Source organism: Tachysurus vachellii, chromosome 1 (assembly GCF_030014155.1).
Source record: "Tachysurus vachellii isolate PV-2020 chromosome 1, HZAU_Pvac_v1, whole genome shotgun sequence".
Taxonomy (NCBI): Eukaryota; Metazoa; Chordata; class Actinopteri; order Siluriformes; family Bagridae; genus Tachysurus; species Tachysurus vachellii.
The window spans coordinates 15,542,704-15,556,672 of NC_083460.1; the positions used below are offsets into that span (position 1 = coordinate 15,542,704).

The window sequence follows — 13,969 nt, forward strand, 5'->3', positions numbered from 1 at the left end:
CACCCTTTGCCTGGCTTTCCACAACACCTGTAATTAACCGCTGCCAACTTAAAGCAGATCAGACGACTCTTTCTCCTGATGGATATTTGTGTTTATGTGTGTGTGTTTGTGTGTGTCACTCACGGGAGGTTTTGGAGGCTAGCACAGTGATCCGAGAACCAGCGATAAACTGGAAGGCTAGGGAGTTACCCTCCTTATCCTCTGCCTTCTCTGAAAATTCTTCATTAAAATAAGTAGGAAAAAGTGAGCAATTAATGAAAGCAATAAAAAAAACAGTTTTTTTTCTTCAGGGTTTTTCTGGTTGTTTGTTGCTACACCTCTCTCTTTTTCATACACATGGTTCTCAGACTGCCCCCCTGTGTGCCAGGAGGGATGTCAGACAGAGATAGACCTTCTTATCTCCCTACAGGACGCCAGTCAAGGTGAAGTGAGCACAATGGCGGTGCCCCTTATCTGTCCTCCTGCTTTCGGTCCCCTTACTTTTATCTCAGAGTCCGAGCAGCCCCTTGTCTGCCGCTCCATTGCTGTCCCCTCCATCACCCGCTCACCACAGCCAGATAACCCATCATACACAGCTGATAATGAGGGAAGAACTACTACAGCAATGCTCCTGTCACCAAGCAGACCTGAGAGATGTGCTGATTTCAAAACTTTAGCTACTGATATTTAGAACACAAGTTTACAGTTGACGATTAGGAACAAGGCTAAAGGTCCCGGCTTGATGGTGCTCAGATCTGAACTCGTCTTCCTATCAGCACCACTGTCCGTTTGCTATATATCATATATCACTTCCAGACATATTTGATTTATAATATTTTGTATGAAACATTAGGTCTGTTTATATTCAAATAACTACCATCAAGCCTCTCTTTAACACGAAAACCTTTTTTCACGGAGCCTTCCTACTAAACGAGAAGTAATCATTGACAGTCATTAAACAAGGAATAAAGCCTGACACTGTGTGAACTTATAGGAAAAAAACTCACCAGTGTGATTTAATGATTTAATATTAGAGGTAACTACATTAAAAATCTAATTTTAGATCTAAAGCTACTTGTTATACAGTTCCAATTTTAAACTGTAACTTATATCTTGGCAATGGATAAGCTCAGAAACGTAGCAGTAATAATTAAATCTGAAACGTGTGTTCAGTGATTATGTCTGAAAATGTCTGGTACATTCACATGGCAGACCACTACTTTCATGTTGGATAAGAGCTAGTTATAGGCTACGAAAGGCATAGTGATTATGTCTGGGAGAGTTTCTTTACTGAACTGAAGAAACCACGCTAGTCACAGATTTCACATTTGCTTAAATTTGGTGCAAACTGAAAACCAACAAAATACACTAAAAAGCACCTTTAAAATAAGGGTTCTAGTTTGCTACTGAAGAAATGAAGAACCCACTGAACAAGAAATCTCTTTTATACATACAGATGTTTGTATACACTATATTATTCAGCATTAAATATGTGAAATTATCTGGCTAAAGGTTCTTGGTGGTAGAGCTCCGGAGTTTTGGCCCAAATTTCTTAAAGACATTCCAACATATCCATTGTTATACCCTACCAATTTAAAACATTACTAAACAGTTTGTAGAAGTTCAATAAATACTGTACTTTGTCTTGTGTACTTGGTGACTAAACACTCTACCAAATGGTGGTATTAAACTCTGTGTTTGTGTCAGCGTGGAGTTTCCATGGGGGATGTAGCCCAGATGACTGTTTAGATTTCACTTGGCTGTGACCGTGTGGAAGTCAATACCAAAGCCGTTTCCTTCCACAGTGCAGCTCCTCGAGAAAAAAGTGATGATGGACATCACTCGTATAAGTTTGCTGCACTCACTAAAACAAGCCAACGTCACAGTCCTTTCCAGCCTTCCAACACGCTTTTAACACGCTCTTGTCAACTTCCCCAAGGCATTTGGTGATTGGGGGAATCTCTAGCGCTAAACTCGCAGGATATTGTAACTTTTAAGGCTAACACACATGATTTTGTTTTAACGTATTTGTCCATAACACAATATAGCACATGCTGACACACTGCTTTCATATGTAGATGACCACGGGATACGCAGCAGGTTGTAAATGATGTTTTTGTGTTTGTGTTGACGTGTTGTTGTACTTCGTGTTGGTGTACCTGGGAAGGCTTCAGTAAGGTTGATGGGGGGTTTGTTTGTGTCCACAGTGATCTTGTACTTGGAGTTCTTGGAGGCAGTGGTGGGGCAGCAAACCAGGCAGAGAGGCAGCACGAACTTGCACTGGGCTACACGCGGAACTCCTGGTAGCACAGATATATAATATTTTAAAAACATGCCGAGCACAGCAACAAATGAAAGGCAAGAATATGCCAGAGAGATCTGAGTTTTTCACTGGATCAAGAGGGTAGAAGAACTAAAATGTAAGGTGATCAATGTGTCCATCCTTAAACAAGTATGTTAAGAATCCACTCCATAGTATTGATCATGACCTTCAGAGCTTCAGAGCAAAATGCTTCCACACACACTGCTGATTCTTAGATAGATTCTGAGAAACTTCCTGTTAGTACCAGGTATTCTGCACATAACAACAGCTGCTGCTCCCCACTGCTACCCTAATCCCGTCCTGTAACGTCTTGCCAGGTAACCAGAGCAGCAGATCCTCAACACAGCTCAGCTCATGTCACTTTCACCAGGATAATGTGGCAAGATCAAAGCAATCACTGATCTTTCAGGGGTGGTGGTAAAGCAAAGGGTTAAAGAAAACCTGAGAAAACGACAGACTATACTTTACCTAATCTTCTTGCTTATCTTTCTATGGGAATCAAACAGGAACCTACACTTCCTGAGGTGATTTCACGAAGCTTGTTGACTCTTTTCAAATCCTTGTAAGAATCTTTATAGAAATGACACCATTTCATGGAGCCTGGGGTTTGCCAGTGTTTCACAAACACATCTAGTTGCTGGAAACTGGTGAGGATGTTAGACATCTGATTTGCACTCTCTCTGTTGTTCCCAGATGGCTATTGGTGCCCAGATCTATCTGTCATAGTGTTGCCATATCTGATGGGACCTCTACCACCACTCACAGGCCTGAGCTGAAACTGCACCTTCCTCCAAATGTCATCTAATCACTTCTGTGTTACTAGGAATGAGTTCAGCATCAATAGAAAATCAATGGCAATCTTCCTGACACAACCCTCCTAACTTAGAAGGACTTCGGACCGGCACTGATTAGCTCCCTGCGCCGGAACCAAACCACCTGAACCAAACCCAGGCCACGGCAATGAGAGCACAGGATCCTGACCTACTAATTGGCACCTTGGTCTACAGGTCAATAATACACATTGATCCAAATTCTACAGCAGCCTTGATCACCATCAAAGACATTCTTAAAAAAACAAAAATATGTAAAGGGACCTCGTAAAATTGATGCTGAGGCTCCCACTGATTAACAAAATGGTATTTTCATGGTTACGTGGTTCATGTGACAATCAATGTCAATATGAATTTCACTATGCGTTTTTCTGTATGTAGCCTTATATATAAGTAATTGTAACAGCATGTAAGTGAAAGACCAAATGAAAGTAATGAAAGTATGAATGGAGTTTGTGTGTGTGTGTGTGTGTGTGTGTGTGTGTGTGTGTGTGTGTGTGTGAGCACTCCAGGTATTGTGTTTCAAACTAACATAAACACTGCTCTAGTCCATCCTGTCAGTGGCGGTACTCACCTGCAGGGTTCAGCTCTGTCATGGGAAGCGTAAAGGGGGCAAGAGGGTGAGGGAAGAAAAAAGAGAAAGAGAAGCCAAAACAAATTTTGCATTATGTAGCTCATTATCCCAGCACACAAAACAATGTATTTAACACATTATTGGAGATGGAGAATATGTGCATGCAAAGATATGGTACAAAAATATGGATACATTTGGTGCTTTGATATAGTCTATGTTTCCCCAGTAAAACTAAAGCCTACAGTGGATATATTAAAGGAACATATAAGCCAAGCATGTTGCTAACTGACTTCTAACTAACCATACACATGTGAAGCTGATTTATGGAGAGACGGTTGTTGAATATTATGTAGTATTTTGTACAGGTTTAGTGCAAAATTGTAAATGATGATCATTTGTGTACTATTACTAAAAAAACAGGCGAAGTACTAGAACTAGTAAAGACTGCGTTTTTCTTTTCGGGTACCGATCCTTTAAACAGAAAGTATCTGCTGATGGTTTTTTTTTCTATACAGATTTTCATTCCAAATAATGTGTTATTATATGTTTAGTTCCCTACATTATGTTAAAGATGAAAAATAAACAGCTTAAAAAGTATGCAGTTGATGTTGAGGAGGTAGTTCTGATGTGGTTCGGTGAAAGAGGACCTTATGGAAACTTGTCAGTTCGATGCAAGTGATTATTTAAGACACAACCACTGGAAGAAAGAAAAACCCTTTAGATACTTAGTAAATATTAAGCGAGACGCAGATAACTCACACAATAACACACATTCTTGCCTTATACACTTTCTGTATGGGAATTCTGTCCCTTCTTTTAGGACATATGGGCATTTGACCCGCTTCAAAAGTCCACACAAAAGTCAAAAGGTGGATAGAGAAAACTAGTGTTCACTGTAAAAGCCCCACTTTTCTCTCTGACAGGACTTCAGTCCTCTTTGAAAAAGCCTTTAAGTTCTTAGGTTTCCTCTGCTCAGGGCAATAATAGCTGCCACGGCACTCAGTATTCGCAGGCATGTCACACCTTCTGAAATAACACCTGAGATGAAGTTGGAACGGAGCTGAAATGTCTCAGAACTCGTCCAGAACTCGATGTGGCATGGCTGTCTATGAATACACACCTCCTTCCCGCTGTAACGGAAACTCTAACCACCCCCGGCGAACCCTTGTGCCTCCCTGGAAGGGCCTCGCCTCTTTATTTATTCGCTAAAAGGAAAAACTGCCATTGCGTATAGAGCTAGGCATTTTAAGTAGCGGCCACATCAGTCATTCAAACCGCGCTTCTGAAAACACAAGACGTCTCTCGACAACGTTACCTACAGTGCTGGCGAGTTTAGGTTTAAATCTGTCAGCGCCGCCTAAGAAGTCAATTTTTAACCTGGAAATAATCACAGATTAAAATTGCTTACAGCTGAAGGTCCTTTTACACTGATCTAGGACCAGATAGTCCACTAAGGAACTTATAGGACACGTTTCAGATTACACAAACATGCTCTTACCCCAAGGGTTTATTACTGGAGGTGACAAAGTTCCTTTTGGAGATTTGTTTGGGTTCACGGGCTGAAGTAGACGGATCTGAACGGACAATTATGACCACCGTGAAGATCAAAATCAGTTGCCTGATATACATTATAGGTGACATAGAGGACATGTTTAAAAAAATAAAAAAATATGCCAAGAGAAATGAAATCACAGTTATTTATCATGTGGAAAATGAAACTGATGAAATGCAAGATATTACAGCAAGCGAGCTGTTATGAAAAAAGCTAAGTATACATTTTTTTTTAAAAACCCACACAATGCTTGTCAATTTACTGTATTACTGTAAAATATGTAATATAGACAGTAATAAATAATTGTAAGTAAGTGTGTTTTTATTGTTGTTTAGTTTTGCTTTTTAATACCCATAAACCAAATTTTGCAGAAATCCAGTTTTGTGCATATATTAAACTACTTTCAAGTGAATCAAATATAACATTTTAGAACTTATTGTCCATAGAAATCAAGAAAATGCCACAGATGCTGAAAACAGAAAAAACATTGATAAAACTAAAAATAATTCTTGATGTGCATGAGGTGCATGGACTGTTTTTTTCCTCATGCCCTATTCAGCAAAATCATATATTGTATTGTACATTGTATAGTTTTGTTTGAAAATGACGCATTACATGTATATGCATCAACAAATATGGTCTCTCTCTGTGATTTTTACTGTACAGTACATGGCCTGCTTCATATGCCTGAGTGTTGGTTACAGTGTAAGGTTTGTATGAGTTTGTATGATGCCTTTTGATGCTTCTTGTTGTGTATCTCATGCTTCGTTAGAGCTGATGAAATCCAACATCTGGCAATTGGCTTTGTGTGCTTGTTCCTGTTGCCAAAGCAGCAGGTTAACGCTGACTTTAGCCTAGCGCTGAGAGATGCTGTACAGTACATATGCACTTGCTGCACAGGATTCGATGGCGGATTCCTAAAAGGTAAGAAAGTGTAGAAAGCTGCATCGCACCCAAACATGCCAAGGCTGCTGCGGCTTGTGCAGTCCGTCACTGCGTCTACACAAGACTAGGCTTCCAAATGTGCGTAAATCCCAGCTAAGTGGTTTTCTAAGTGGTCTTGACAGATGTTAATCCCTTTACCGATGTTTGTTTTTCTTTTTTTCTGGCCCGGGTTATGTGGAGGGTGTTAAGAGTCATGCTGGCATGGTGACAGCAGGTGCTAATGTGACACAGGCAGCTGCCCTGTAGACCTTGCGTGAGTGTGAGTGAATGTGAAGTATGTGGTTTTAAACCGTAAACCAGAGCGGTTTGGGAATAAAGTGACTTCTGCCCATGGTTTTAGGTGTATAGGTGAAGGTCATGTCTCCTACACTGGTACTGACACTCAGAGGACACGCCTCTTTCACAGGCACTCAAACTCACAGGACAAGACTCTTTAAGTAGTGCTGATGCAGAGGGCACAAGTTCTCCATTGGGACTAACGCAGAGGATATGCTCCCTTCCCTAAGACTAATAAATGAAAGGACACGCCTCCTTCATTGGGATTAATAAAGAAAGGACACGCCTCCTTCACTGGGATTAATAAAGAAAGGACATGCCTCCATTATTGGAACTAATAAAGAAAGGACACACCTCCATTTATTGGGACTAATAAAGAAAGGACACGCCTCCTTCACTAGGATTAATAAAGAAAGGACACACCTCCTTCACTGGGACTAATAAAGAAAGGACACACCTCCATTTATTGGGATTAATAAAGAAAGGACACGCCTCCTTCACTGGGATTAATAAAGAAAGGACATGCCTCCATTATTGGGACTAATAAAGAAAGGACACACCTCCATTTATTGGGACTAATAAAGAAAGGACATGCCTCCTTCACTAGGATTAATAAAGAAAGGACACACCTCCTTCATTGGGACTAATAAAGAAAGGACACGCCTCCATTATTGGGACTAATAAAGAAAGGACACACCTCCATTTATTGGGACTAATAAAGAAAGGACACTCCTCCATTATTGAGACTAATAAAGAAAAGACACACCTCCTTCATTGGGACTAATAAAGAAAGGACACTCCTCCATTATTGAGACTAATAAAGAAAAGACACACCTCCTTCATTGGGACTAATAAAGAAAGGACACGCCTCCTTCACTGGGATTAATAAAGAAAGGACACGCCTCCATTATTGGGACTAAAAAAGAAAGGACACACCTCCATTATTGGGACTAATAAAGAAAGGACACTCCTCCATTATTGAGACTAATAAAGAAAAGACACACCTCCTTCATTGGGACTAATAAAGAAAGGACACGCCTCCTTCACTGGGATTAATAAAGAAAGGACACGCCTCCATTATTGGGACTAAAAAAGAAAGGACACTCCTCCATTATTGAGACTAATAAAGAAAAGACACACCTCCTTCATTGGGACTAATAAAGAAAGGACACGCCTCCTTCACTGGGATTAATAAAGAAAGGACACGCCTCCATTATTGGGACTAAAAAAGAAAGGACACACCTCCATTATTGGGACTAAAAAAGAAAGGACACGCCTCCATTATTGAGACTAATAAAGAAAAGACACACCTCCTTCATTGGGACAAATAAGGAAAGGTTGCTCTAGGAGTGATTAAGGTGCTGAACAACTCATCAGAAGGTTGTGAGTTTGAAGCCCAGGTCCACAGATCTGGGCCTCTTAGCAAGGCCCTTAACCCTCAATTGCTCAGTTGTATAACAAATTGGTGAATATAAGTTGCTCAGGATAATGGTGTCTACCAAAAATAATTAAATAAAAAGAACACACCTCCTAAAGTGGGAACAAAACATAGGACTATAACGTTATATGCATGTGTTTGTGTTGACTGTGATTGGGGTTTCCCCTCTCTGTAACAAGTCAGTGTTGAATGTCCAATGTGCCAGGGTTTGTGTGTGTGAGAAAGAAAGAACCGAGTTCCACTTGTGATCTAATATGTCAGACTGAGCCGCCTGTGAAACGGACAGCCTTTCCACTCACTTATTTTTAGAGGGATAATCGTAAAATGAAAAAGAGTCCAGCTTTAAAGCTCGTTTAGGAAGCTTTCCATGAGCCTCTGCCAACGTATATGGCGTCCAAAGGAAACAACGGCACAAACGGCGGCCTTTTCACTTTTTCTCCGTGAAGCATTCGATTGAGCAAAATAATCGTAAAAAGCGGTGTGACATTTGCGCTGAAATAAAGAGGCTCGCTGAGGGACAAGGATAATGTCTTCCAGAGCGTGAACACCGTCTGGATCCAGAAGCGTCCTCTCACGCTCGCGTGCACGGAGTTTCCCCGAACGTTCGTTTAGTGTCAATTGTTGGATACGTTTAGTCAGTAGAAGTGGCAAAGCCATTCAGATAGAATAATAGATACATATTATTATCAATATTAATATTCTGGGCAGTTAGTTGATATTTGATATGTTGTATCAGAGGAATTTTTTACTCTAAAATTAGACAAAGTGTAGAAGGTCTCACAACTAGGATTGAAAACAAAAATGGTATTTACGTCACGTCAGAATTAAAGCGGCGAAGAATTTTCCGTCTCGTAAAATCCATTTTTTTTTTCAGCATGATATTTTCTAAAATGTCTTGGAAGTGCGATATTATAAACATTATAAGTCCCATAAAAATACAAAAAAATCAAGTTTACATAATAAGGTAAGAATAAGTCTTTTAAACACAGGGTTTAAACACGTTGGGACCTGCTGCTTTAGGAGAGAAATAGACGTGAAGCCGAATTACTGATGATTATTTTTGGAATATGATTTTTTTATTCTTCTTATACCAGGGAACATTGATAAAATATTTAAATTAAAAAACAACACATACTTTTTATCCATTTGGAGTTACATTTAACATTTAATAGGGATGTTGTTATTGGAGATTAGATGATTATGATATCTGTAATTATTTATAATATTGCTGTCATATCATTGGGTTTAATCGTTGGCTTGTGTAGAGAAAAATATAAATAATACATATAATAGTATTTGTATAATACATACAAATAGTACAGAATGGTGTGTGTGTGTGTGTGTGTGTGTGTGTGTGTGTGTGTATGTACCTGTGGGTGAACTGTAGGACACGGCCACGTCTCCACTCAGGTCAGCTGGCGTATAATGGCCGTTAAGAAAAGCTGAGAATACCACTGCTACCTGAGAGCCGATCCCTACAGACACAAGTATACACAAGACTAAAGGTCAAATGAAAAGAAATGTGAATAAGAATGTGACCCATATGACAAAATCGTATCAGAGGGGTGAGTGGCAAACATATACACACACACACACACACACACACACACACACACACACACACACACACATACACACACACATACACACACATACACACACAAGGACGGGGCAAAAAAATCCAACTGGAAAAACCTGAGTTAAGTATTATTGCATCATAAAAAATAAGAGCCAATCAGGTCTAAAATGCAAATCACAGATTAATTGTGGTGTTTCTTAGATAATCTGGATTTTGTCATGAATAAGTGTAGGTGCTTCTGTGCTTTTTTTATTATTATTATTATTATTATTATTATTATTATTATTATTAATAATATTATGTTTGTTAAACAATTTCTTCATTAATATAGAAAAAAGGAGAAAAAATGACCAAAGGTTTGACCAAAAATTACAAAACTTTAATACAGAAAAAATATACACTATTCAATTTTTTTCCATTAATATATCTACATTTTTTATTTTTTTATTTTTGCATTTACAGTTTTCCCCAATCATACAGCACCCCTCAACCCAAACATAATAAGGTAACGTTATTGATCATAACTTGCTGAGAAGTTGATGTTTGGTGACATGTTAAGTGCAATATTTTAGACGCAGGATTTCCAAAAGATCATCACAGGAAGAGAAAGAAGGGCATGGAGTTTGCATTTTTATCCCTTAACATCATAAGTGAAGTGAGGTGGAGGGAAGATAAAGAAAAGATTGGAAGTACTGTCTGTTTTATATAAGAAAGTGTGTCTTTCCCACGCACACGCACACACACACAGTTCTCTCGCATCAACTCTTGAACTAACAAGCCATGTGTTAGGGGCCAGCACAGGTGAGCGAGCTGCAGCTATGTCCCAGGATTCCTGAGAACAGCCAAGAGATTAAGTGCTCTACCAGTCTGTGCCTTCCACTATTTTCACATCTTTCCATCTTCTCAGTCCTCCATTCCTTTCTCTCCCTCAAAGCAAGACAATACAGGCAAAAAAACGCAATTTATGTCAAATTGATTTATCTTCGGATTAATTATTAAATCTATACCGATTCCTTTTCTCAAACTGTAGCAATAAAAATACTCATGTCACATTCTTTTGTGAAGTTTCTTTTGTGATAAATGTGTCACTTTATGTAAACTGGCATTATTGCCTACAAATTCCTTTAAACATTAAACCACGTTTAAGCCGTTTTCTCAAAATCTATTTTTTTTTAATTATCTTGCTAGCTTGTTCTTAAGATGACTTTGAGTTCTAGCACAGGAAGTAAAAAAGCACAAATCATAAGAGTTTTATGAGTTACACTTAAAAGGCTAGCTAATAAACAATTATTTTGTATTATTTATTTAATATTTATTATTACTAAAAAAAAAGCACAAATCATAAGAGTTTTTTCGGCGAGAACGTTACACTTAAAGGCTAGCTAATAAACAATTGTTTATTATTTATTTATTTAATATTTATTATTTATTATTATTAATTAATTTATAATGAGTCATCATTATTTACATTATTCTCTCTCTCACACTCTCACTCTCTCTCTCTCTCTCTCCACATTTTCACACATCTCGAGGCATGAGACCAGTTTGTCATCCTGACATCTCTCTGTTTTCCTCTCAACCACCACCCTCTTTCAATCTGTCTGCAAGCTTTTAACCTTTCCATGCAAGGCCCATGGACAAACACACGACCCCTCCAACTCCAAAAACACTTGCGCTTCGCTCCCACACCATTAGCGGCGACCAGAAAAGGAAAGCGCAACAAGAAGGAGAAAGGTTGAAGAACTAACTCTGGATCTCTGCGTGCCCTCAGGGGTTCTGAGTAAACTCGGGGCATCTCGGATGACCTCTCTTGATCCTCGACGACCTGGCCGGCTCTCCCTTGGGACGTGCTCTTGAGAGGGGTCACGACCGAGCTGATACGCACTTCACGCTCTGCACAAAGGAAGCACTTAAGGAAGGCATTCCCTTGTGGACTTCTTCATCGGGGTGGATTTGACATTTCGGGTTTTCCGTTTAGGAGTGAGTGTGTGTGGGGGGTCGATTTTGGCTGACGGGAGGAAACGTCGACCTCTGACCTACAGGGTGTGTAAAAGCAGTGGCTACATGCCTCCTGAGCACTTAGGATCAGTTTAGACTGGTGTGTCGTGATGTAGTAAAGGGTCAGACATAAGCAGAGGGGGTCAGAAACAACGACTGACTTAATAAGGCAAAAAAAAATGCAGACGGTTTCAGAACTAATATTTTCACTTTCACAAATTACTAAGCTTTTGCTTGAACGCTGATAAGCTTGAGTGATATATAGTATAGGGATGCTTCCATACCATTCAGAACGAGAAACCTCGGTTTTATTCAGCTCTGTTAAGGTTCTCGTGCTGAGGTTCATTTTAAACTGTATTTTTAATAGAGAATGTGAGAGTGACATCTCACATGCTTATGAATACGCTCACTCATATTATTATATAGAGATTCTGTAGTTCCTCCTATTAGGATTTTCACACTTAGTTTGCTTTGATTGATCTTTAACCACGAAACACACCTCATTTTGCGTCTTCTGTTCATGTACACAAGGCTTATATCTGTATTTTTAAGAGTATGAAGAAATAAATCAACACTTTTATAATCCAAACAACTAAAGATGCATTCCTGGCTATCATAACAACTAACATAATGATGAACGATGATGGTAGAAAGTGAAGATGTGAGCAATCAATCATCTAAGACGGAGCGATGAGATGAAATAAAATGGTTAATAATTAATCCACTAGGTTAGCATCTCTTTGTACACACACATTTTGAGATTCAGCTTAAAAAAGTTATCTTTTCTGTTTTTAATCAAGCTTTAATGTTCATTTTTGTCAGTGCCATTTGTGGATCGTGCAAATGTACTATGAGAAATCTGGTCCTTGTGATTTTTTTTTTGTCTGTCGAGTTTAATTAAAGCATCAATACCCTTAATTCTCAGCTAAAGTTCTAGTCAGACTCCTGCACATAAAGTCCTGGCATCAGGGATCGAGTTAAGTTTGAGTTTAGATTAAGCGGCTTGACGGCTTGAGGGCTGTGTGTCACGATTTAGGCACCTGGATTCAAAAAGCTTTCAAAAACATTTACAGAACCTTCGGTGCAAAAATTGGAAAATAAAATTGAGCATGACAACACCCGAACTCGTAGTATTAGACCTGCCAATCCAGGGAGGGCCGGCATGAAGTTTCTAAACAACCTCTCAGTCAGCCGGTCAAAAAAGAAAAAAAAAAAAGATTATAATTTATAAAGCGGTTACTTGTTTTTCGCAAACCTGTTGCAAACCTATAAAGGCGGAGACATCCGACTTATTAAACACGTCTTAGCTGATTACATAAACCGTCTGTTTGTAAGTTATCGTCGAGAATTGTTTAGGAACGAAAATATCTATAGTCATCAGTGAGAAATGGCAAGTTGAGAACTTTAAACACTGAAACACTGTGTTGTTATTGTATGAACTGATATGTGTCGATGGTTACGCCCTTATTATAGCTGAAAGTGAGAAACTATGAATAAAAGACCACAAGAGAGGGAAAACAAAGAAGCCTGTGTGTGTGTGTGTGTGTGTGTGTGTGTGTGTGTGTGTGTGTGTGTGTGTGTGTGAGATCACAGGGAATTGTAGCATCTATGAGTCACATGAGCTGGAATAACAATACAAAGAAAAAAATTCTTAAGGCGTATTCATGGTTGGCCCAGACTCTGTAGATACACATGATTGATTCTGGACTAGTTTGTTGGAGGGGTCATCGTTGTCCTCCTCCTCCTCCTCCTCCACATCATCATCGCAAGATTTGTCATCAGAACAACAAATTCCTTTTGAACGGTTGTGTAATTTAATGTCATTTTTTTAATGTAGTCTTTGTGAGGAAATTTGCTGTAGACACTCAGTACAGAGAGAAAGACACAGAAAGAGTGGTGGTTGGTTGGGGCGGTGGGGGTTGGAGCGATTAGGATACCTTTTTTTTTTTTTTTTTTTAAAAGAGAGTCAGGTTTCCATGATAAGCAACAATGATACTGTGATGAGTGACTGCTAATAATGTTTTAACCTCACTTGAACTGAGAATTCAGCTGTTCTGGATGTACTTGTTCCCTGCGCACATCTTCAGCCCAAAAGGAGTTCCTCAAAGACCCCACTGACTTCTTAACACCGACAAACGAGATGAACAAATCAATAAGCAAAGCCTCGCTCTGGAGTTCAGAACACGAGGCGAGGGAGTTAACCTTCTCTGTCTGTTCAATTGGCGGAACTGAAATTGAATCGAGTTGGCGTTGTGTGCCGCGAGTCATGGCACAAGAGAGCCGGTGCACTTGCTTTAACGTTTGAGATAAAGATCAAGAGGCATGAAAGGCGACTTGTTCAGATTAGCGCCTGAAGGACTTACTCTGTGTGTGTTTGCAAACGGATGAATACTGTGTGTGTGTGTGTGTGTGTGTGTATACAAAGCATAAAGATAAAGATAAAGATTAGCAGGAATTTGAATTTGAGTTGCTGTA

General features: G+C 39.3%; 1 protein-coding gene across 3 annotated transcripts in view; it reads right to left on the minus strand.

Annotated features, from left to right (window-relative positions):
• Positions 1-13,969, minus strand: part of bbs9 (Bardet-Biedl syndrome 9) — a 102,871-nt gene that overhangs the window by 62,889 nt on the left and 26,013 nt on the right. For 2 of the 3 annotated variants that reach the window (XM_060874199.1, XM_060874208.1), the window contains exons 14-17: positions 9,288-9,392; positions 3,707-3,721; positions 2,139-2,279; positions 124-219 (exon numbers count right to left, since the gene is read on the minus strand). In XM_060874199.1, the coding sequence (XP_060730182.1) occupies positions 124-219; positions 2,139-2,279; positions 3,707-3,721; positions 9,288-9,392 (357 nt within the window). The remainder of the gene's footprint in view (positions 1-123; positions 220-2,138; positions 2,280-3,706; positions 3,722-9,287; positions 9,393-13,969) is intronic. The other variant, XM_060874218.1, reaches the window with a different exon arrangement.